This window comes from Lytechinus pictus, chromosome 16 (genome assembly GCF_037042905.1).
Source record: "Lytechinus pictus isolate F3 Inbred chromosome 16, Lp3.0, whole genome shotgun sequence".
In the NCBI taxonomy this organism is placed as follows: Eukaryota; Metazoa; Echinodermata; class Echinoidea; order Temnopleuroida; family Toxopneustidae; genus Lytechinus; species Lytechinus pictus.
In genome coordinates this window covers 21,163,033-21,189,601 of record NC_087260.1, presented here as the reverse complement: position 1 = coordinate 21,189,601, position 26,569 = coordinate 21,163,033, and the positions used below count along the sequence as shown (strand labels likewise).

At 36.9% G+C, this 26,569-nt stretch overlaps 1 protein-coding gene across 2 annotated transcripts; it reads right to left on the bottom strand.

The window, feature by feature from the left end:
* Window positions 1–619: 619 nt before the first annotated feature.
* Window positions 620–25,107, bottom strand: LOC129278669 (organic cation transporter protein-like). Of its 2 annotated transcripts, none has more exons than XM_064111302.1 (11): window positions 23,818–25,107; window positions 15,346–15,485; window positions 14,387–14,638; window positions 12,450–12,680; window positions 11,815–12,011; window positions 10,648–10,977; window positions 9,049–9,183; window positions 7,795–7,880; window positions 7,047–7,167; window positions 5,255–5,327; window positions 620–4,861 (listed from the first exon to the last, which is right to left on the bottom strand). In XM_064111302.1, exons 2-11 carry the CDS (start codon window positions 15,460–15,462, stop codon window positions 4,658–4,660), a joined length of 1,746 nt encoding a protein of 581 aa, XP_063967372.1. In that variant the 5' UTR covers window positions 15,463–15,485; window positions 23,818–25,107; the 3' UTR covers window positions 620–4,657. The 2 variants fall into 2 exon arrangements, with proteins under 2 accessions (XP_063967372.1, XP_063967373.1); XM_064111303.1 differs by having other exon boundaries at window positions 24,896–25,084.
* Between the last annotated feature and the right edge of the window lie 1,462 nt (window positions 25,108–26,569).

The following is a 26,569-nucleotide window of genomic DNA, read 5'->3' as shown; positions in this document are numbered from 1 at the left end:
AGTCCTTAAAATCTCCCTGTTTTGGGTCAATATATAAAAAAAATTCAGCTCACGCTTCGCGCTCGCATTGTTTAGCGAGACAGGTACGTATCATGATTACAAAAAGTTGATTATAATGTCCCTTTTTACGTCCGAATATCAAAAAATTTTAAGCTCGCGCTTCGCGCTCGCATTATTCCATCTGTGAGATACATATCTGTTTAATATATGGCACTGTCCTTAAAATGTATATTAGGTCAGTATACCTGGCAACTGAGCGCGCTTTGCACGCTCATAAGTGACTCAAATTTTTTGCCGGTGCCCCCCAATGCCATGACCCACGGTACACCACTGGGCTTACTTGTAACACAAATTGAATTTAAAAAAAAAATTATATAAATACAGTACACTGCAACAATGAAGGAATTTCCAAGAGCACCATGCATATCAACCACTCCCAAATGTCCTAACTTGTGATTTTAGTGGGGGTAATATTGAAAGATCCCCATCCACATGAATATTTGTGTCAATCATCCCCCCCAACCAAGAATACCGATCGACACCCATGCGTGTGTGGAATTTGGCAGCAGTAGGCATGGATTTCACACAAACAGACATACGATAACAATCAAAATCACTTATTGATGTTTGCATTTTTTTATTTGATTTTCCCATCTCGCCCATAACGACAGCTATTCATCTAATTACACAAGAATACACTATATAATAATTACATTTTAAAAATTCCCGCATTGAATACGTAAGCCTTTACTGGATACTTTCTATACATAATTATCAATCGACAGAATAGTATATCATCAGCATTATAACATATATGAAATAATTGACATACAATGTTAAAAGAGGGTGGTGTAAACAGAAATCAATTCATGCACAAGATATTAACTTTGTATTATTGTATAAAAGTAACCACAATACATTGATATATGATATTGAAATACTTACATTGCAAATAGAATGAATAAATATGCAAATCATGATAATATCAATGGCACCACTAACAATATTCACAAGGGAAACGATGACAACACGTCAACGTAACTCGATTTGCATTGTTCATTTTCAAATTTTCTTTTTATTTTTTTAAAAGTGCAATCGTGACAAATATTTTCTTCACGTTTGACTCTTTCTTTTCGTTCCCATTTGACATTTTAAGCCAAGATTTGACAAAACAAAAAGTTGATTAAACAAAAAATGAGGAAAAGTTTCTTTCATACAACAAAGCATGGACGACTTGATCAAAATTGGATGTAAAATAATAAAGTTATAAAATTCTTAAGTTTCCATATTTTACAAAAAAGTGGTACAGCCACATGTATATCCGTATAGTATACATATGAGGTAGCCGATGACTCACATAATCCTTATTCATTTTGTATAGCTTACACGAAATATGGAATATTTCATTTTTCTTATAGAAATTAAGATAAGAGAATCTCCACCAAATCAAAACATGGTGATTTGGCACTTACGATGGGGAATTGAATCAATGTCAACATTAACGGAGTTGAATCGATATTTGGTATATTTATTTCTTAAACTAAATTACCAAATAAAAAGAAAGTCGGCGAAGACATCGCTTCTTTCATTTGTATAACACCTATGATATGGATACCACTGTTTTGTGCAAACATGCTAAACATATATTTGCCATAACTTTCTTATTTTGCATCTGATTTCGATGTAATTTCAATTTCCCTCTATTTATTCAAATCATTTTTGTCGAGATGAACTTTACCTGTAGCTATTCATTCGTCGTACCACTGAAAAATCAAGTATGAACATTTTTTACCCTGAAAAGTTTCTACAAAACTAATGCCAATATATTTGTTTGAAGTACTGTTCTCATCAGTTTAAGAGGCATTGAATTCGACAAGCTTGCGGGAACGATGGTAATAAGAATAACAGTAAAATAGTCACCATGACATAGTGAAGTTGAAAGGGATAATATCAGGGAAATCACAGTTGAAAAAAACAATGTGATAATTACATCATTCAAAGGAAAATTACAAAATTAATAACAATAATTGTACATATATTAAGGAATAGTAATAGACGACGACGACGACGATGATGATTATGATGATGATTATGATGATGATGATGGTGGTGATGGTGGTGATTATAATTATGATGATGATAATAATAATAATAATAATAATAATGATAGTAATAATAAATTACGTATGTTATAAGATAATATCGATAATGATACCATTAACAATGACAATGGTAACATTGGAATTAATACTAAGAATGATAATGACAATGATTAAAGATAATTATACAGTAGGTCCTAGACGTAAGAAAACATTACAAAAATTAGTGAACAGCGAAGGTAAAAAAAAATCATGATGAATTACAGATGGAATTATATTAATTCTAGTCATCAATTTCACATAGGTTAGTTTTTTTTCTACATGATCATATATTGATAAAATTTTATAAAATGTGAAACATTCGATGATTATCTCGAAATTCAATGGGGGTATATAAAGGAGGGAGAATTAACCTCGACGTATTCTTGAAATTTCAAGAATTCGTTTTATTATTATTACTAGTGTTTAGAATTTACCTACACAAAAAAAAATATTGGGTAACATTTTACTACCACGAGGGTAATTATGTGTCCAACCAATTTGGGGCAGTATTTTACCCGATGCGGGAAGCATTTTTTCCAGTAAGGTTAACAAAATAAGTAGCAATTACTTTAGAATGGGCAAAATTCTCATCACACTGGATAAATAAAAATGCCCAAAAGAAATGTCCATTGTTGGTTGAACACATAATTACCCTCATGGAGCATTTTTACCCAATAATTGTTAGAGTGTATTTTAAGAAAACTGACCCCATATGAGCGTGAGAATACTTTCGATCACCCAATAAAGAATTACTGTTTTGAATAATTTACTCTCCATATTTTTAGCAGAAAATTCGTTCATATGACATTCCAACTTCAAGAATAATATGATTTCTGTGCACTCCTTTTGGAGGGAACGTAAAAATGTCTCCATCCTAGCTTTTTAAATATAGCAATCGAGTATGCCGACGCTATTTTGGAATGTCAAAATGGGTGAAACTAAAACAGACAAAGAGACACAAATATACATATATACATGTAGTACGATGTTAAATAGCCTGTCAATAAAGAATACGTTATACTCCCCTGTAAAACGCTTACCCTTGGAATTTGTGATTCGTAAAATTAACGAAAAATCCTTCAAGCAAGTTTAGAAATAGAAAAGCATGCCTTCTACAAAGACATAGATATCCCCTTCTACTAGTTAAATATCGACAAGAACACTATTTACATACAACGTAAAAATACATTTAAATAAAACTACATTTAAATACGTTTCAGAAATTCATTAAGAGAGGCATACTATATCCTCCCTTTGTTTTTGTGTTTTTTGTTGTTGCTTTTTTACATAATTGTCATTGTAATGTCTGTACATCTTGCAGTGTCATATGTCTAATATCATAACTATAACCTCCTGTTTATACAATTATTTAAAAAAAATCCAGGGGCACCTTAAAAAAGTTGCAAGTATACAGAACTAAAAAAAAAATCAAACACAACCCATTATGGGGAGCACCACATTGGATGAAATTCAAATAGCGTAACAATGCTTTCTGGAACGGGCCCGAGGGTTTTTTTTTTAAGCCATACAAAATCAGTAAATAGCCTTACCCAAGCAGGACTTAACAATTTTCTCTGACCTCCAATTGAGTTGTACAAACATCATAGGGCAGAGGGATTGAGTGGAACGATTTGAAAGTGTTGGCTGGGGGTTGGGGGTTGAGCAGAAAGTGAGGGGGGCTGATCATGCATGCACAAAATCATTATGATGTTCATTTCACGTTTTTACTGACCAAATTTCTGTAGTGATGCTCACTCTATCACTCCAAGTGGAGACTTTTTTCATTTTTTTTCTGCTTGCCGGTATTATCAATGAACCGTTGAACTGTCAGGCTAGGTTCCCACTGACGACAACCTATCAAGACCGATCAAGATATTAAGCTCGACAAGAAAATCGGGGTCAATCTAGAGCTATCGATATCACTCTACCTCGACTGACATTAAATTCAAAATTCAAATCTAAATTCAATTACTCTCGCTCGAATATCTTAAATATGTTCAAAATATTCGAGTAGGGAGCCAGAGCGCTGGAGATAGAGAGCCAGAAGCCAGATCAAGGTCGGTCGGACCAAATAACCTGCTAAGCTGGGCGGACAAGGCCGAAAGTCCTTGATCGGGGTCGATGAATCTGATTAGTTTGGCATTGGAGATATCGCAATGGGCTTCGGTTTTCCGCTTCCAATTCTTGTTTAATGGTTATAACTTATTGACAAGTCAGACAATATCGCTCCATTCTCTAGTTATGTGGACATGCCCAAATTATTCGAATAAGAGCCAGTATCGACTGACCCCAATGTTGGCCAACTCTAAGAATCATACACGACTTAGGCTTGTTTGGCGAGGCTTGAGCTGAAAGATTGGCCATGGGAGTAGGAGTATAGGAGCAACTCTGTGGATTCTATGGACGATGGAGAAAGGTAGAATGTGATCGCCGAATCCCGACTTAGACAAACGTAGAGGGCGTCTCTCGAAAGAAGCTGAATGGAATAATCGGATAGACACAAGCCGGAGCTTCATCTACGTCTCTACTGCCAAGTTCCTCTCGCCCGCTATATATTCTGTATTAGAGCGAATGGGTTTCGTCTTATGAAGCGTGTTGCCCTCATCAAGCGTTTCGGGTAGCGGACGGTTCAGGGTCTCGGGTAGGTAGAAAGCAATGCCACCACAAATGAACGACGTAACGCCAAAGATCAGGAGTGGAGCAGGCTTGTAGATCTTGTTCTGTATAGAGGAAAAATAGAAAGGGGGAATTATGAAGTTTATAACGATCTAAAACATTTTTTTTCGTTAATTACTTTCTTTTATCATCAGGAGTTATGCCATAGGCACTGTGGCAGATGAGTAAAATCATTCAGTAACATCAGCGTTGTAACATAAAAGGAAATACTATATATAAATAATCAAGGCCTTAAGACATTCTAAATTTCCATTTATAAATTAAAACTTAATACTTTTATCATTTGAAAATACAGAAACAAGTGTCTATTCAACTGGCACACCCTTTATATTGGAAACATACTTAATATAAGTGATGAAAGTGAAATTCAAAGGGTAAAGGTATACATGTACATGACTGTATATGTATCTATTTAACGAGTTCTGTGAGGTTCTTACGATAAAAATAACAAAAGGAGCAATGATGCCACCGACGCGAGACCAAAATGAGCACAGACCGAATCCGACGTTTCTGGTGACGAAATAGAAACAAGATGATTGATTAACACAACATGCTTCAAAGTAGATCAATATTTCATTTAACTGTCAATAAATTCAAATTGAAAGTGAGCCAAAGTTCATACAAAATGAAGGTAAGAATTTTGATTGGGAAAGAGAGCTCTGATATATTTAACCATGTTCCATCATTTTGCCCAGTAAAAAAAAATAATCAATTTACACTGGGAGATCAGCGTTGGAAGCTTGGGACAATGACACATTAACACTATTCTCTTTTCAAAACACATATTGATGTTCCTGTCATCTTCTTTCTCCCTCTTTTTCTTCTTTTCCTATTTTTCTCCACTCCTCTTCTTCTTCTTTCATCTTCTTCCGTCTGTTCTCCTATGTCTTCTTCCTCATTTCTTTCTCCATCTTCTCCTTTGAATTCTTCTTCTCCCCTTTCTCCACCTCAGGGGCGTCGATCCATTTTTCAGATGGGGGGGGGGCAAAATCATGAATCAACTTTCCAAAGGCGCTCGATCACACAAAACAAACAGACTCAAACACACACACAAACACATATGCCTATATATATATATATATAGATTATAGTGTGAAAGAAATGGATGAAGAGAACAATGGTAGGCGTAGCTTAAATCAAGGTTCCCCAGAGCTATCTACCCTTTTTGGAAAAATTGGTGATGCCGAAAAAATGTCCCTGCCGGGAATCGAACCCGGGCCCCCAGCTTTGAACGCCGGTGCCTTAACCACTAGACCACAGAGACGGGTTAGTGGCTAGGGCGACCCCGATCCAATTGACCGTCAGATAGACAGATTTTCGACACCATACCAATTATAATTTCCTTTGTCGGGTGAAGGTGGGTTTTGAACAATGACAAGCCGCCATGCCTCAGTGGCGCAATACACAATATTTAAATATAAGAGTTGCCAAAGCTGTAGTACATGTATAACTTCACACATACATATATATAGATTATATATATATATATATATATATATATATATACACACACACACACACACACATCTCACCAACAAATTAAATCTAAAAAAAATTTAAAAATAATAGATGCGAGCGCGAAGCGCGAGCTGAAAATTTTGATATTTTGATCTTAAAAAAAAAAGAGTTTAATTGGCGTTTTTAATAACGAACAAGAAATATATCCAACAAAAGATTTTTGCAAATCGAAGTGGGAGTTCTTTTGAGGTATAGAACTGAAAACGAGACATTCTATTCACCTATTCAATCATGAAAAGTATGGGTTTTTGCTACAGAAATGATGCGAGCGCGAAGCGCGAGCTGAAATTTTTTTTATATTCTAATCTGAAAACCGGACATTTTGAGCACGATTTTAGATGAAGAACGAGTTGTGTATCTCAATCTCGCTTGCTGATTTCTGTGTAACATTACAATCTTATTTTATTTTTTGCACATGCGGAATTATTGGGGGGGGGGCAAAACGATATGTTTGCCCCCCCCCCAATATTTTCATTGGTGGGGCGGTTGCCCCCCCTGCCCCCCCCCCCCCCCCCATGATCGACGCCTCTGCTCCACCTCCTCCTTCTTCTTCTCACATGCCCGTACTTTAGGGTCTAAGGCATACTTTATCAATTGAAATATGCGATGAATATTACCAAACTCTTCGTAGAGGGCAGCGGGGGTTGTGCATAATACTAGAAAACATTAACAGTCATATTTATTTACTTGTTTTCATTAAAGAAATCTTACCTAATTGACGTGGGGAAAATCTCTGTTCCATAAACGAAAACTGTGCCGAAGCTACACGTTATTCCAAGTTTCCCAATCATGGCAAATGTAATTATAATTGGCTGTAAATTCGTTCCGTCATCTATAAATGAAACAAAAATCAGAATATAATTAGTCGTATTGTTCTTGCTTATGAACACAGAAGGAAACAGTATACATCAATGAAAAACTTAACAATAATATATTTAAAAATTAATAAATAAATTGATTAATAGTGAACAATGAAAACTGATAAACCACTGACGTTAGTCCACGAAGTCCTCCAGCCGGGGGGGGGGGGGGAGCCTGGGAGATGAGACAACTGTACCCCCCTCCCGTGAACATTCCCTGCTTGAATTTACGCCAATTAATCAAACTGTCAAACCACGAATAGGAAAATAACTACGCTCTTTTAATATAATTATAATATAATATAAAATAAAGAAGTCAAGGAAACGTTGCATTCAACATATTTCTTAGCAAGCTTGTATAGCTGTTATATTTCAAATAGGGATGGGTGGTAAAGGATGTTCCATAATTACCGACCAAGCGGAAACTTTGGAACGGTTTCGCCTTTTCATGTGCTTTTTGCTTTTTCATGTGTACTTGAAAAGGCAATATATACGTTTTCAGTGAAAAAAGATGCCTTATATTCATCGCACTCTCTTTCCCAATATCACCACAAGATTTCGTTTTTCATCAATGCTCGCGCAGTGTCCCAATGATATACCTGATTTCTCCGGAACATAAGCCGTGATGACACAGGCGACAGCAGCTACAAAGTTTGATACGATTAATGTCGAACGCCTTCCCCATCTACAAGGTAAAAATATGCATGTATGACAATTTATGACTGGCAACAATTTCATGATAATTGATGCACGTTTTAATGTTTTTTTTTCCCACTGGCGTAATCCGTGACGTCACTCTATTTAAGTGGTGGGGGATGACACAATATATTATCCCCCTAAACGGTAGGTTCACTGCTTGGATTTAGCCCAGTGGAATTTACTTTACATCAGGATAATTTAACAAAAATAGAAATATAATGATAATTTTGTCTGAAAAGCTCCTTATCGTTTGCAGATGTGAAGGTGCTGTTTGTTCGTGGTTTCGTGAAAAATAATTTCTCGACATTTTGAGATGCATTCAGTTCTATCATCAGACGCAACGTATTCTGTATTTTTTTTAATTTACTTTTACCTTTTCTGATAAAATAACCGTCGATTTCCTATAGTGCTGATTTCATGTTTTGTTATTGTTATAAACGTAAACCTATAACGAATCAAGAATATGTTATATTACTATTATTTTCTGAGCTTTAGGGGAATTCAGAATGCCTGCTCACACTTCTACATATTCGTGTATATCAAAACCTCTTAAATGAAGTCTAATCTCTAAGTAATGTCTCATTCATGTCCTGACTAAATCCATTATTCTTCATTCAAAATTGCAGAATCATAAAAATACACATAAGACATGAGTTAATTTACATATTTTTCTCCCTTTTCTTCGTAACTGGAGAATTAAAAATTTAACTTTGTTTAGTTAAGTATTATACTCAAAACAATGTCATATTCAATGTCAAGGAAGTCATTCACCTTTTCTGTTCTTCTTTATTTATTGCCCCTCTTCCTTTTTTAGATATTTTGTTATGTGTTCTTGTCTTTTTCTCACTGTATTTTTTTTATTTTGTTCGTTTATTTTAAGCGATACAAATAAATTCAAAAGGTGTTTAAACCAATCTAGGTCCGAGGCTTATGTTGTCGCACCTTCGCATGTTCTTTATGTACTTTCCTTATTGTATACTTTACAGTCTGTACATAATAACCTATGTAATGTCATACATTGTATTCATATCGTGACATTGTGAACATACACGATTAAAATAAAAAAATGAATAAATAAATGTATAAATAGATAGATAGATAAATAAATAAACCACACGAAGCCATCATGTCATTAGGAAGTGAAAATTACTTACTTGACAAGTGTAAATGTAATGAGGGCGTACGCTGGTATCTCGACAAGACCAAGAAGGAAAAAGTTGAGGTATTTATCACCAGCCAGGACGCTGGTATTCAGAAAGAATCCGTAGTATACCAGGCTACACATCAACCTATGAGGGGTTAGAGAGGAGCGAAAAAAAAAGGTGCGGGGTTAGAAAAGCGAATTAGATGAAAAAATGAAAATCTATATTTTATTGTTCGAAATTGATATCTAAAACAGAAATACTCCGAAAATTAATTTTGCCCAATTGATCGTGGGCCCGGCAACGAAGCCACTGTGCAGCGCCATATCGACGTTGCTCTATCCCTTAAATTGTTGAACGCCAAACAGGGTAGCAGCAGCTCCCATCTTTTAACGTCTTTTGGTCTGACGCGGCCGGGGTTTGAACTCCCGACCTCCCAGTTGTGAGATACCAACTGAGCCAACCCACCGGTAGATATAGAACGAACAAAAACAAATCTTTGATAAGCAAAAAAATGAAAATAAAAATGCAGCGTTGGATTGGTCTTTAAAAATTGACCTTTAAGTTGGTGTCACAATATGTATCGTTAAGAAAAGAGAACTCGACATAAACGTTTGTAGTGGTTTTCTTTTCATCAAACACTGATTTCAACATGATCAGAGCTTGATCACTACTTTGTTTACATTGATCATGCAAAGACAGCTGATTTACAACTTAATTAATTCTTTTGATGGAGCACTTCTCAGTTAGCCTATTCAACTTGATTCTTTTGTGCACCTACTGGCCCAGTCATCTTTTATTCAAGATGTTCACACAACAGCCAGGAATTCTTTCATGTTCATTTTCTAAGCCGTGGAATGCTCCTGTCTATTTCTAAGTGGATGTTTTTCTCACTTAGCAACTACTAGCCAGTCAGATTTAAGCTGAGAGCAACCTCATGGTTAATTTGTACACTCCAACACACTCAGTAGAAAGTCTTCACCTAGTAAGGACATGTACAATTTCTGCTAGTCATCTTTTTTGCAACACAACAAATAGCTCATACTCTGGATTTATTTTACATCATCAGGATTTCAAGTTCTTCATTTTCATCCTTTTGATTTCGACATATGTAAATATATATCCATCGCTTGTGTTATCCAAGTGGGAGCGTGCAATATCTCTAGGAGAACATCTCGTGTCACCCTATTCGCGAAGCGTTTCGCTGAGGCCTCACGGGCGCGGTCGTTCTTCATCGCGACATCGTTCTTCTCCATCTGTTGTATATATATATATATTTCGCATTTATCTTGTTCATGGACATCGCATTAAAGGATCCCGATGAATTTATAGTCATTTGATTTTCTACATCTTCGCCTTTGCATAAAGGAACCCAGTGCTGGTGAGTCAATCAGACGTTAATCCAAATTTAAGAATTGAAAATTTGTGTAGACCTACTGAAAATAAAGTATGCCTACCAAAAGCGATAGGCCTACTGGATTTTTTAAATATAAAAGATAGAGAGAGAGATTTAGCAAAGTTGAACATCCATAGTTAACCCCCCCCCCCCCCCAAATACAATCAGGTTTGAAAGTAAAATATCAAATTGCAATCTATTCCATCTGTATTTACCATTGACAGAACATATTTATCGAATTTAATAACAGCCTCCTTTTCTTGAGTACACCGAAAAACGTCGTCAACGACTCGATCGAAGAAGCCTTCTTCAATCGATCTTCCGTCTTATCGGCGTCCCCGGCACCTATCTCAGACTCTCCATTCGACATCCCTTCCGGCGACTTCTTCACGTACGTTTCCCTTGTCATTGCGATGTCGTCGTCGGAATCGGTTAAGCGGGGAACGGGATTGACACCATTGAACCTCGCAATCTTCTTGACGACTTCCTGTGCCTCGCGGGAACGACCCCGCGATAGAAGCCATCGAATGGAATCGTGGATAAGCCTGATGAAGGTAAGAAGATTAATTAGAAGTAAGACGATTATTATTATTCTCATTTTCAAAATTCGTCAAACATTTAAGAGTCTTCCGGGTTTATTTTCAAATAAAAAGGTATATAAAAGGTGATGAATGTTACAATCAACCTTTCAGTATCGCAATATTTTTTCAACCTTGTCTTCGGCTGCACTAGATAGACAAGGAACCATTCGAACAAATTTTCATTAAAAAATAAGGAAATAATATAAGATGTTTTGATATCACTTACACAAATAAAAAATAATAGAGGATCCATTGTGGAACTGCAGCTGATTTATATGATTTTGTTATATACACTCATAAAAAAATCCTGATTTTACAGAAAAAAGAGAAGATTTTGCAAAAAGCAATAACAGAATCATTCTGTAAATTCATAAAACAGGAATTTTTCTGCAATTTAACAGAACAGGTCTGTTTAAAAAGGGGAAAAGGGTGTCTTATTTAAGGAATTTTGTAAGATTCCATACACCAAATACCAATTTCCTGTAAGATTACGCAATATGGTAAGATTACAGGTGTTCTCGAGACTCTGCTGCAGGAACTTCTTTTATTTTAAGGATAAATTTTCTAACAGTGTATTACAGGGAGTACATACATTAAGGTGTAACTCTATTAAACAATCTGGTCAGATTTTAATAGACTGTTGGATCGAGATACTTCGAACGCCGCGAGAAATATTCAGTTTAAATGAAAATTTGCTTTTATTTTGAAGTAAATTTCTTTATTTTATCTAATTATAATAAGAATAATTAGATTTATTATCATCTTTTAATAACAATTTTGTTCTGTGCAAACAATCCTCACCAGAAATAGAAAATGCCTATGAAACATGGTACAGATATAGCGATCTGCATCCACCGCCAATCTTTCAGGAGCCACGCGATAGGGCCTAAGAGGGTGATACCTAACCCCCAGGAGATATTGTTGATACACGCCGCCACAGTCCGCTTCTTGGGCGTAAACATCTCCACGACAAGAACATACTCCACGATATTAATCCCCTGATCGAAGATATAAAAAAATAGAAAATAAAAATGCGCGAAATGAGTCTTTCGATACTGCCAAATGTTGTTTTTTATATCATGGCAACAATCAATCATATTTGTAGGCCAGAAATTTCACATTAATTTTAAGTGCATATAACATTTCAAGCAATTTCACGACAATAATAGAGCAGAGGAAACTGTAAAGGGGATAAGGGAACAATTAAGATAACAGACAAACTGACCAATTTGATAAATGGCAATTATAAATGAAAGTTCCAAAGAAGCTGCAAATCGGAATTTTCACACACTGAAAATAAGATAGGAATAATCCGCTCAATGACAGGTAGATTTTGTTTCGTCTGAACCTTTATTCCAGCATTTCCGAAGTCTTTTTAGACTTCTAATCTGCATGATCTCACTATAATGTATATAGATAATTATTAGAAAACTTACATTTTCAAACATACCCACGAGAAACCAGATGGAAACGAAAGCGTAATAGTTGTACATAAACGCGAGGACCAGTCCACATATCCCTTCCCCGATGAGGGATATAATGAAGACAATTTTCCGTCCAAATATATCCGAAAGCTGTCCCGCCCCGAAGGCTCCAACCATCACCCCTGCGAAGTAAATGGACTGTGCTGTTGACACCCAAATGTCCTTATCGCATACAAGGTCCATCTGTATAAGAAAGTAATTCAACATAACATCATAGTTTGGTCTTTAATGTCATAGCAAATGAGATGAAATATATTTGATAACGATTCTTTGGACATAATCATGAAAAATTCATTGTGCTAGTAAAATGATTTTCTTTATTTTAAGGTGACAAGGCCGGTTGAACAGCAAAGTTCAAGGCGATCTCAATCTAGGGTAGATATTAACAGAGAAAAACGAACAAAGGGAAGAAAAGCAAATGCACTAAAATTGAAAATTTGTGCGCATGGAAACGGCAAAAAAAAGTTTTAATTAAAATATTTAAAAAAAGCCTAAAATTTTCGCATAAAGCGTCCCACTTCGTTTGATATTAATCGGGTCTTATGGCGGCGGAAGCCAAAAAATTTAGGGGGGTCCACCTGAAATTTTGGGATGGACACAGGTAAAGAATTCGACAAGCAACAAAAAAAAAAGAAGGTCATCAACCAAAATTTTAGGGGGTCCATCTGAATTTGGGGCGGACGCAGGAAACAAAATTGACAAGCAAAAAAAAGAAGAAAAAAAAGGTTATCAACCAAAATTTATGGGGGACCGTCCCCCCACCTCAAATTTAGGGGGGACAGGACCCCCCCCCCCCCCGCCTATGACCAGACACATTCATGCCGGTTCATTAAGGTGGTAGCTTTCTGGTTAAACGATTACGCAACCTGACGCGACAGCCTGATGGTTCAACGTAAGTCGTCATTAGGATTGTGACAATGCAGTAAAACGAGAAACGATTAACCTAACTTCTGAATGCCTGTAAATAGCCCGGGGGCCAGTCAAATATTTTGATGTACACATGCGTGACCCCACACCCCCCCCCCCCCCCCAAAAAAAAAAAAAAAAAAAAAAAAACGCGTTTAAAGGGGTGGGTTTTTTCAGTTTTCGACGCGGGCAGCGCTTGCACTCGTTAAGGGTATATCAGAAACACTGATTTTCAAAAAATGGGTGGTTTTGAAAGACTGGTCAATGGTTAATCGCGGGGTCATACGTATTTAGGGTATTTTTTTCAAAGCTTTTTTTTTAAGACTATGCAAGCGTGTTTAGGGTATGTTTTTTCCCCCAAGCTTTTTCCCCGGGGTCATATTCTGGCAACAACTTGTTTAGGGGCCAAAATGTGTAAATAAATCCCCCCGGTACATAGATATGACTACAAATAACACCGCATTTTTTCCAGTATGAAACCAAATCCCATGCTTTAATACTCGTCGAAGTCTATGAAAAATAACTATTTGATTCAATGTAGAAGTTCTCTACATAAAGATTTAAAGAAAAAATGGTAAATAACTTCGAGGATGAGGATTTACTCAAGCATGAAATAATCTGCCAAAACTCTCAACCGTATATTCTTGCATGTCTTTCTCTATATCATTTATTTTGTTTTACCCAGTTCAAACTTTGATAGTATTGTGGGAAAATAGTAATTTCTTCCAGATTATCATTTTGGGAGACCAAATTATTATTATTATATCTCATCAATTCATCTGGAATTACGACTTTATGAACATGGATTATCGATATAAGTATTAGAACTTCAATTTAATGTAATCATTATTAGGGCCATAATCATGAGCAATAACATCGGTATTTGTTGTTGATATATCAGGGATAATACGTTAGAAGAAGGTTGATTAGATTGCGGTAGTAATTGCTCTGCCTCTGTCATTGACATCCTCAAAAAAATATACCTCCATCAATGCTGTCGACTCCTCTGGGTACACAGTGTAGTAATCCCAGCCGTACTGACATCCAACTATTTCTGTTTCGTTCGTGATCATCTCTCCCTCCATGATGTCATACGTCAAGCATTTCTCGTAGCTCTCCACGCCAAATGTTACAGCGCCCTCATCGGTCTTGTTCTGTAACACTAGGGATTGGTTGGGGAAAGTCCCTGGGGCAGGGGTGCAGTGGTAGTACTCCTGTTCGGCCATTGTAAAGCTCTGTAGTCCGAAAAAAAGTAAATTGGTGTTTGTTTTTTTTTGGTGCCAGTGAAAGACAAGGGAACGGATTCTGAAGTCGGGTTTCATCAATACTCTGATCTAAAGTTGTGGTTTAACTATGCATAGCCAATTATGACGTAAATCTCTAGCAGTAGGGGTTGAAGAGATAAGTTCGTTTGACTCTCAAATCATTCTTAGCTGAATGGGAAGGATGAATAAGATAGTTGTCTTCACCATGAAAGAAATAGGAAAGAGCACAGTAAAAGATAGCACACCACCACCATCACCAACCCAACACTCACAAGTACAACCCCCATAATCCCTCATCGTCACTACACTCACCACCATCATCACCACAACCCCCATCATCACTACCATCATCATCCTCACCATCCCCATTACAATCATCGAAGCGATCATCAATCACCGCCACCACAATTCCCACTTTCACCCTACTATTATAAGTATCACCACAATGACCACCACCATCACCACTACATTCGCCGAAACCGTCACCACAATCCCTACCACCACTATTATAATCACCACCCCAACTATCCCCACTATCCACGCCATACATCAACTACACTCACCACCATCACCATCATCCCCACCATCACCACTACCCAACATCATCCCCACCACCATCACCACCCCCACCACCATCCGCACCATCATCAACATCACCACCATCTATCAGCACGTACCAATGAAGAGATCTGCCAAGCAGGGAACCAAGTTCCAGCTATCGTGATGAGGATGAATGCCATAGTCTGGTACTTGCCCCAGTCTTTGAGCTCGTGCAAAACTTCATCCAACTCCATCTTGATAAAAATATCCTATATACCTGGAAAAAAAAGAACAAATAATGATTAAGGAATTATAAAAGACAAAAAAAAAAAAAACACAAGTGGAGTGCCTCTGGCAGTCTCATCTGCATTACGCGATTCAATATAGCAGCAGTGATGACTTTGAAAACTAATATGAAATAACTATTCACAAAAAACACCATTCATATAATGATACAATACTACGTTCATTGACCCTAAATGACATTTGACCTTGATCATGTGACCTAAGACTTAATTACCCCTGTGTCCACATTTCATAAACTACATGTATATCAATAAATTTTTAAAGTTATGACAGTAATTTAATAATTACCTCCAACATGTCCAAAGTTCATTGACCTTAAACGACCTTTGACTTTGGTCATGTAACCTGAAACTCACACAGGATGTTCAGTGATACTTGATTACTCTTATGTTTAAGTTGTATGAATCAGATCCATAAACTCTCAAATTTATGATGGTTATTCAACGAATACCCCCAACTTGGCCAAAGTTCATTGACCCTAAATGACCTTTGACCTTATTCATACGACTTGAAACTCAGGCAGGTGGTTTCGTAATATTTGATCACCCCTATGTCCAAGATTCATGAACTAGGTTTATATAAATTTTAGAAGTTATGATGACATTTCAAAAACTTAACCTTAGGTTAAGATTTTGATGTTGATTCTCCCAACATGGTCTAAGTTCATTGACCTAAAATGACATTTGACCTTAGTCATGTAACCTGAAACTCAGGCAGGATGTTTAGTAATACTTGATTAACTTTATGTTCAAGTTTCATGAACTAGGTCTATATACTTTTTAAGTTATGCTTTCATTTAAAAAACTTAACCTTCGGTTAAGATTCGATGTTGACGCCGCCGCCGTCGGAAAAGTGGCGCCTATAGTATCAGACGTTAATAAAATCGTATGTGATTGACACCTTCTAACAACATACACACGCACCCACACCCATACACAATCCTAGTCATGATTTCTTAAACAAATGATGCAATGTTCATTTTTAAAAATCTCAAAATTTTACTACATAATCAGTTAACAATGTAGTCGTGGTTTGCATAATCCGGTTTCATTTTTATTCTATTTTTTTTCTTCTCGATTATAATCATGTCATTTAATCAGTCAGACACTCGTAGATGGCGGTGGGGTGGGTACTTGGGGTATTGTGAAGTAGTTCACTTTTATAAGATTCAACAAACAATACATACCAGTATAATTGTAGACTAAAGACAAATATTCTATTGTTCGGGAATTAATCAGACAATTCGAAATTATGAGGATAATCATGTTCATGATATTGTTTCCAAATTTAAATCGAATTCAAGGAAATGCTCTCGATCAGACGAACAATGAACCAAATGTGGCTTATTCCTAATTTCCTACACGTATATGTCACAATTATGTGAATAATAAAACACTCGGAGGAAGTAATCGATTCATAAGAGGTACATTATCATGACAAGTGTTGCTCAGATATTCAATACCATCAATTATTACTCGATCATCATCAAATGCAATTATTACATCCAAATCATTTCAAGAACGTATAGGTTATACCATTGGGAAATAACAAAGATATTGCATTTAGGTAAAATAACAACTCTGTAGATTGGGTCAGGCAAGTTTTTGACCTCTGAAAAGAATTATAATCACCCCCCCCCCCCGTCCCATTGGAAAAGAAATTCTGCTCATCATTATTACCTATGCAGTTCATTGAAAATAACTGCTGGTAACACAATGAAACCATCATCAACGTACGAGCAATCTTGTCTGAATCTATAACGGCCAGGGGCGTAACAGGGGTCGGTGGCCAGGGGGGCAAGAGCCAAAAATTTCCCGGCGAGTCATATCATGATATGAACAGGATTTTTTTTATGATTGTGCCCGAGCATTAGGGCGAAGCAAAAAAAAGGGGCACAGCATGGCGCGCACGGCAAAAAGTGGCTTGATATAAGTTCCGAGCGAGCGAAGCGAGCGAGAGAAAAAATCACATTTTCATGAGAATCTAACTTTGAGATTGATTTTGACATGGTATCCAGAAAATAACATCATATTTTACACCTTCCTTTCCTTTCTTTTCATTTCCTTTCCTGATATCTTTTCGTAACTTTTTGTTCTCGGTTGTAGGACGTTTGGGGGCCAGCGCTATGGGGATCCGGGTCCGGGGCAATGGCGGCACCAGAATCTTTAACCTAGGGGAGGCAAAAGCACATTCGGGGGGGCAATTAACTCACAGATATTTTGCCGATTTCACAAACTCGACCGAGAAGCGCGAGCTAATTTTTTTCAATGTAGACCCTACTGACTTGAAAATGGACCTCTTAAGGACTATAACTGTTTGCATTGGGTCATGAAGATTATATCTCACCAAATAAATAATGCGAGCGCGAAGCGCGAGCTGAAAATTTTGGATATCCTGAAATGATAACTGGACGTTTTAAGCACTTTTTGTATCATGAACTGGATGGCTATCTAATTAAACAATTGATGCGAGCTCGTAGAGCGAGCTGAAAATTTGTATTTATGAAAATTATGAATACGCAGGATGTGTATCTCGCTAAAACGAATAATGAAAATTCTTATCAAGAGAAGCATATTGAACAGATAATTTACTTATCTCAGTCAAACAGCAACCGCGAGCGAAATTTTGAATTGTATGTAATGACCTGAAAGATTTATGTTAGTGACAGAAATTGTTGGGAGCTAACTTTACGGTAAATCTAGCCAGCGTAAAACTTTACTTATAGGTTAGGATATAGGGAGATATAACTAGCCCTTGGCTAACCCTTGGCTAAGGATTTTTTTGTCCTGATTGCGACTATTATTGCATAAAATTTAGCAAGCTTATAATAGACGTCATCCACCTTTCTCCCCGTTCTTTATATTTTTCAATCCTCGGCATATTTTTCAATCCTCGGTCGTGTTTTTAAGTTCTTTTCTTTTTTATTGTCCTTTTTCTTCATATTCGGATTTTCCTATTTAGCTTTTGGCGTTTCCTTCATTTCCCGTTTCTTTTTGCCTTTTTTCCCGATTTTCCCGCCATTCTTGCCCGTGCCATTGAATCATATCTTTTGATTTTATATCCCTCTCTTGCTAATCATACTAATGTATAAGTATTTCAGGATATTTTGTACTTCCTCACATGTTCTTCTTTCCTTCCTTTTCCCGCTTTCCCTCCATTTTCCCTATCATGTTCTTTCTTTCTTCCCCTTTCTTTTTATTTTTCCCTTTCTCCTTTTCTCCTTTCCTCTTTTCCTTTCTTTCTTTCCCTTTTCCTTTCTCTCTTTCTCCTTTTTCTCTTTTCCCGTTTTTTTATTTTCCCGGTGAAATCCGCCAGGGGGAGCAGCTTGCCCCCCTGTCCCCCCCCCCCCCCCGCCTGTTACGCCACTGATAACGGCGCAGTAAAATATTGGGGTGTTTTTTTTTTCATATTGCAGCTAATATTCAGAAGTCCAAAGCTCGCCGACAAGGTTAAAAAAACCATAATCTGCACTTATCTTCCGAAAATATGATCGTAATGTAATGAAATGTAAATATTTACAAAGAAAAGTACAGCAAAGCAAAGTGTTAGTGCGATTAGAGAGGGATGAAAAGAACGGATTTTGTCTTTATCATTATGCACATATTTCTCCTTCAATTATGACAGATATTATTTGTATGTCTTTTCTATTTTGACAATTAGCATAAGCGAGTCTATAGTCAACCTGAAATTACGTTAAATTAAAATATCGCAAATTTCCTTCCTGTAGAGAAAGGATGACATAATTCTAGCAACAAAAAAAACCTAAAGAGGATTAGATAAAATCACAAATATCCATGGGGGTACAGATATTTAAATTTGACAAAACTTCCAGTTAGAAATCACAACGATTCTGTTTAACAAAAAGGCAAGAATTTACATCTTTTATGAGAAATAATGTTCTAAACTCATTGGAATATTCAAAATATAATATGTATTTCATCAGAAGTCTTTATGGTATGATTCTACGATTTGAATATTGTTTTTGAACATCGTCTGTAGAAAAAGCCAACTCCCGTTTGACCTATAAAAATAAACAAATGCAACTTTGATTACATAAGTAATCTTGAACTGTATTTTTTATTTCGAAATTGTAAACAACTTTACTGAGGAAGAAACAGATGATAATTATAATATCAATTAACACCTTTGTATGTCATCTGTTCATTGACTGCGCAAACAAGAATTATACATATTTCTGGTCATCGGTCTTTAGCAGTGACAGTTTTACCGCCTTTAACTTTAACATCGGTATCATAAAAAGATTAATCATTACTGGGCCCCGTCTTACAAAGAATTACGATTGATCCGATCAATCTCAAGTATATGGAAATCCATCAATGTCGTATTTTTTTCTATAGGAAATTAGCACAATGTCCTTTGAAAATAAAGAGAAGCAAACTGAATTGTCAAGAAAACATCATAATTTATCTAGAAAATATTTTTGAACAAGCATGTATTTTAGATGTTGACGTTGCTGGCCTTCCATAGTTGTGGTTGAATGGATCAATCGTAACTCTTTGTAAGACGGACCCAGATTTGTTTAATACGCCGTATAAACTTTATTTTTTATTATCCCATTCTCTATGTTTCCTTCCATCTTCCCCAACACATTTTATTGAGACTTCCATTGTTCTTGCATCTGTAACTTTGAAACTGTCATAGCTGCTGCCTCGCCGAACATGCCGAAATATATATGTATATATTTAAGACATACGTGTGTTTATAAGTCATTTTGTATTTTAACCCCACCCTCACTCCCCCGCTTTCCATCCCCCTGTCTCTTGCTATCCCCCTCCATTTCCCTAACTATCTTATATACAACCCCCCCTCTCTCTCTTTCTGTTATTACTTTTCTTTCTTTACCTTTCCATTTCCATTCCTGCAAGCAGGTTTTCATGTAATTTATATCCTGCAAGAAAACTCCCATTTTGCATGATGATTATCACGTAAAATTAAAGTTTTCTACTTGTAATTTTGTGGATATTATGATCTACAACCATTATGTACACTTACTTCATTGAAATGCTTGTTAATTGACAATTTCAGTGCTTGTGCTGATTGCAATTATACCAATAAATGAAAAAATATATAACAATAAATTACTTAAGACTGAGAAAGAGAGCAAATAAAACACAATAAATGTGAATAAGAAATAATCTTAAAAGGATGCCATGATAGAATCCTACGCTCCATTTTTTTTACATTTTTTTTAAAACTGAAAACAACATTCAAGGGGTTTAAACTCTACGAGCGTCGGTTTTACTTGATGTAAAATAATACAACTTATAATTGTAAATAATGTGAATAAGCTTTTTTAATAGATATAACTTGACTGGACATTTTGGCAAAATTCAAACGCTTCTTATCACTTTACACAAAGGATATGAATATCACTTTAATGTTTTAATCTTCAATTCTTCAGGTAACAAAACAAAACTTTGAATATTGGTTACTTCGTTATTTTTTTCCATTAAATTCTTCAAATCTCGTTCATAATGTCTAAACCCTCATTTCTGTTGTTGCTTCATTTGAAATAAAATTGACGTTTATACGGGGCGGATTCCTTCTTACAGTGTTTCAGTTATGCCCCTCGGTGATATTAGTCTTGCGTAAATATTGAATTAGTTAGCTATACAGAAGCAGTGAATTTGACATGTGTGGCTAATAGAGGCAACATGATCTGGATAATAGCTGAGGTATTTACCTCTTTTTGATGGATTGAAGTTCGGATTAATGAAGGCTACTTCAGAATATAGAGCGATACAGGGAGCAAAGCAAATACGAAGCTCATTTTCGTTCTTAAATAAACAGCACAACTTTCGGAACAGACAGAGCATCACGAAAGCTTACCTAGCTATTGGTCATTAAATATGAAATTTAATAATCTTGAAAAATACCTTTATTTAAGTAATCAGCATGACAAGTATAGACATGTTTTTATAATATACCAATTAATGAATTAAAATACTATAAAGTAAACATCTAATAAAGATAAAACGTCAGGAACATGGAACGTATATATGGCTTAAAAACCAAGAAAATTATTCAAATGTGGAAGAGGCAGATACAAAATATATTTCTTCAAGAAATACTAACTATGGTCATTAGGTATACCAAGATTAGCTACATCAGCTCTTATGACCTCTATTCCCAGCGGGCCTATACATTAAAATTACCCTCAATTGAGCGCCTCTCAAGATTGCAGAATGTCCTTTTTTCTTCTTTTTTTTCTTCGGTCTTTGGTATGTGTCGGTTGGGAATCGACCCCATGACATCCGGTTCATGATGCGGGAACTCTCCCCCTGAACCACAATGCCCAGTTGCTATACCTAACTAATAATAACAACAACAGTAACATCATGTTTACCCAGGCAGGCCTCGTAGCCAGGGTGGGGATTCCCTTGGTTCCAAGGGAACCCGCAAAAGAAAAAAAAAGAAGGAAAAGGGGTAGAGAAGAGGAAGCAAAAGAAGCGCATAGCCAACGAAGATAGACTAATCGCTGCATAGCTGACTATCTTGAGCTAGCCGATGCATTGTGCAGCAAACGATTAACAGCCAGATCCATCGTAGCAACTTACCTCAGAACTAGCAGACGGCATAAGCTGGCGAGGGGAGGCGCCAAAAATCATAATATCGATGAAGACATGAGAGCTCGCCGCTTTCAGGCCATCATTGATCTTAACCCGCTGGTTACTCTAGATCAGATGAAAAGAGACCTGGAAGCGACTTTGCCCAACAAGCCAACAGTTTACCATTTCAACTATATCCAGGACTCTAAATGGAATGTTCATCATCCCAAAGCTCGCTGAGATTCGGTGTCGGAAGGAAGCAATTCACCAGTAACGCTCGATCGTCGAATGGAGTATGTGCAATGGTTTCTCGCCGAAGGAGTTGTCGCCTACACACTCTTTATTGACGAGACCGGCTACAACATTTGGACCCGTCGTTTTTTTCTTAGAAGGGCACAACAAGGTCAGCCTGTTAGGAGAGTTGTCCATGGTCAACGAGGCAAAAGGTGCAACGTCACTTTTGCCGTTTCAGGGGAGATAGGTTTGTTGCACCACATGGTCTCTACCGAGACGATCACCAGAGAGAGTTTCAAGGAATTCCTTGCGGAGACGGCACGACAGTCCTCCACTCGATTCCCGCAAGGAGAACCAATCGCGATGATATACGACAATGCAAGGCCACATGTAAGAGCACAGCTTCCACCCAATTTTCAGCATGATATTCAGCTGAAGCTTTTGCCGCCATACTCACGATTCCTAAATTTATGTGAGAATGCTCATTCTACCTTACAGGCTTCTGTCAAGAGGGATTTGACATGCCCTGAGATGCAACAGGCTATAGGTTACCGAGAGGCTGCTCAACAGACAGGGCTAACTATGGAGGCGTGGCGTGTCGACATCGTTGTCGTATGGCCAGGAGAAACATCGACGTCATCCCTCAGGAGAAGTGTATCGTAGAATACAGGCATACCTCGTAACCTCCAACGATGTCTTGACCGACAGCAGATATGATGGCTAAAGACTCAATTTAAGAGACTCTCGTCCCAAGCCCCATTCACATTATGTAACCCCTTCCTTCCCCCATGACCAACAATGATATTATGATGAATATAAGTAAGATGAATCACAAACAGATATATAGATGTTATTCATTATTTTTTCTTTTAATCTTTAATGCTGATGGATTAAAAAAGATTATATAAATTCTTAAGTTGAGCATTATAATTGAAAAACCGATCATCAATCATCCATCGTATGACAAGAATTCATATCAAAAAGAAAGCTGAAGGGGGAAAAAGAAGAATACTCTTTAATATAGATAAAGACAGGATAAAATAAAGACAAGGAATACCATGAGCACTGCAAAAAAACGCCTAAAGGCAAATTCTAATGCACATTGTGCTAATTTGATTGCTATAACGTTATTAACTGATAAAATCATGCCGTCGTGATAACCGAAAACCGATTTGTGCTAAATAGAATGACCGCTTCGCAAAAGAAGGGCATTGTTCATTAGAGAAACTGCCATTCATTCTTAATGAGAACTTCGTAAATTTGTAAGCAAGAAAAAGGAATGTAAAGCAGAGATATCCCCGAGTGCACGGAATCCGTCGAATTTGAAAGAAAGAAAAGTTAACATCTGTCAATGCTATACTCCCGTTTTCGGCCGGAAAATCCTATATTTTCTTGTATGAAGCTCTAGAAAAAAAAACACAAAATGCCTAGCATGTGGTTGAACTTAATTTCTTTAAAAAAAATTAAAAAAAAATCGATCAAACTCTTTAATGCACTTACGTAACGCAATCCTTCGATGTTCAATTCTTGTTTTCAGCTGGTGATGTGTTTGTACGGACCCAACTAGTTCATGACGTTCTGACTCATCCGCCCGCTAGAGGCGGAACTCAATGCGTACGTGAGGGCTATATAGTTGCTGCCGTCTTTCCCATCAGACGATCAGGAACACAGCCAACAACCGGCAAAAGTGAAATGATATACAATTTCGGCAAGACAAAATAAAGAGTGAGGCGTATTATATCCATTTAGAAGTCGATGGCACCGTTTCAACTTTCACTCTTACCCGCATATTCTTCCCAGTCGAAAATGATTAATTTTATTGTTCGGAAAGAAAACCTGATGAAAATCTAAGATGCTTTATAATTATTGGCAATTTAGGTCTGCCCGACAATAACGCAAGGATATCAGGACCAGCAAAAGTTAAAAAGAACAAATTAGGAACCATAGTCCTAATATCAGGCAAACGTTGGCGCCAACATTTTAATATGATTATTGAAAATCCGATTAAATCCAATTAATATTTAGTATATTGTCGTTTCCTTATAGTTACAAAGCGCTTCATAAATTCCTCCTCTATAGATATACATATACATATAGGCCACCTAACAGCGACAATAATTTTAATTAGCAACAGTTGATTAATCTGAACGTCGTGCCATTCACACATTGATCTCAAATAAGCACAAATGGAAATAAAAAACCCAAACAGGAGATTCTTTAGAGCATTGGCCTCATGATGAGGGTAGGTGTTCGAATCCCCGCTCGGCCATTATCTCCTCTTTGATAAAAAGGGTGTCCAAGAGTAGTATGTCGTCTATAGTATCAGTCACGGCTGGTTAACGTCGACACGGCGTAAAATGTTTCCTTTCTAATTGGTTATGCCATCTTGGGGATGCGCAGCAGAAAACTGTCGTGCCGAATTCTTAAACCGTAACGGAAACATAAACAGAATTTCCACAATCGGCCCTAAAAGTAACTGCTAATAATAAAGCACACACCAGGAATCAAAATTGGAGAATATGCGAATCTTAGATATGAACCCTATGAGACATCACTACAAGTCCAAGTTCAAACTCACTCCATCTCGGTAAATTCTGACAGGATAGTACGATTTCCATTAGAGACCACATTCCCCGTGACCCACAGAAGTCAAGGCTTTTACTTCGCCGAATAATGAAAACGGCATGTCTTCATTAAAACAACCAGGTCAAGTTGGTCAACATACAGGCCTATGCACTTGTTGAATTGCTTTACGGCATCATGTATTGCCATACCATGACAGGAGCAAGCGGTTTATATTGGAATTAAACCGGGGTAAATATTGGCTCGTCCCCAAGACGAGGGGGTGTATTAGAATTCATCAGAATGTCAATCGGTGTTCAAAGGTTAACACACGACCAACAGAACCGTTTAGTCTTCACGTTTAATGAATCCTTCAAGAGTAATTATACTTCGAGCACGTCTGGATTTTTTATCGCCCAGGCAAGGATACTCATCACTGGAGCAATACGGGAGTGTGGAACTTCAATTGGAAACATTTTCTGAAATAAAACAAAAATGCTTATCTATACTATTCATTTCTTTAATTCTTTTTTCCTTCTATATATTGTGACAATTTTTTCTGTAAATACTACATATTTTTGCCAATTTCGTCTCTTTCGTCTTTCGGAAAGGGAATTAGTTTTCACCACTTTCTAACGATTGGTAGCACTTCACAATACACTGTACCAGCGATAATTTCACAGTCGTTTTTGGATGCCGGAAATGGGTTGGGTTGTCCCTTCAAGTAAGAATTTGATAAAAACTTAACTCCCTTGCACTCGTTGAATATCAAAAATATCAAAATACTATACAGTTTTGGATATTGTGTTGTCGCTGCAGACAGACAGAAATCAGACAAATAGCAGACAGAAATCAACCATTCTAATCGTCAACAATTTCGAGTGCCTTTAATATCAAAAGTGGAATTTCGCATTAAAAAGTCGATTTCTAATTTTTTGAAATTGGTCGAAAGCAAAAGCATCCTGTATCAACTAAGATTTGTTTTTGTAATAGGTGATTGTACTCCACAGCGAGGAAGCAATTAATGATCAGATGCTTCCTACCAGTAGAAACTCCTGAACATCCCGAAAGTATATTGTTTTTTAAATGAGACGGGGGAAGGGGGGGGGGGTTGTCCGCCGTCGCTTTTTTATGTCGCATACCCTTTTCAAAATAACCGCTTAGCTCAGTGAAGTAAGGAGTTTTCGGCGACGTAGAGGTGATAAAAAGTACGTCCGTTGTGTTCAGAACGATTCTCTTCTTACAAAATGTTAATTCGCATCGGCTGCACGCGTGACATTAGCCACCTTTCGCAATCCTCACGGACGCTAATATTAGGGTCCCCTAACACAAAAGTTAACGCTTAATCATACACTCGATTTTTAAGATTGATTGTACATTATAGTCAATAGAATCAAACGTAGAAAACTGCTCTACAATCAATGCTAAGCTTTGTGTTACTGGGGGGTTACAGGCCCTACAGATCTGCTTTTCGTGTGCAAAATTATTTCCCGCGACACCCGCACCATACATGCATGTACATTACGACTGATGGCTGGAGATATTCGAAATGCAGGACCTAAAATAGATTTTGACATGGATAAGAAAGTGGTTTTTCAAACAAATCGAGTACATATTGAGTGAGGAAAAAGTTACTGAATTAAGGCTTAGATATAGATCATTACAGTCCATCGAATCGATATTGCATTTA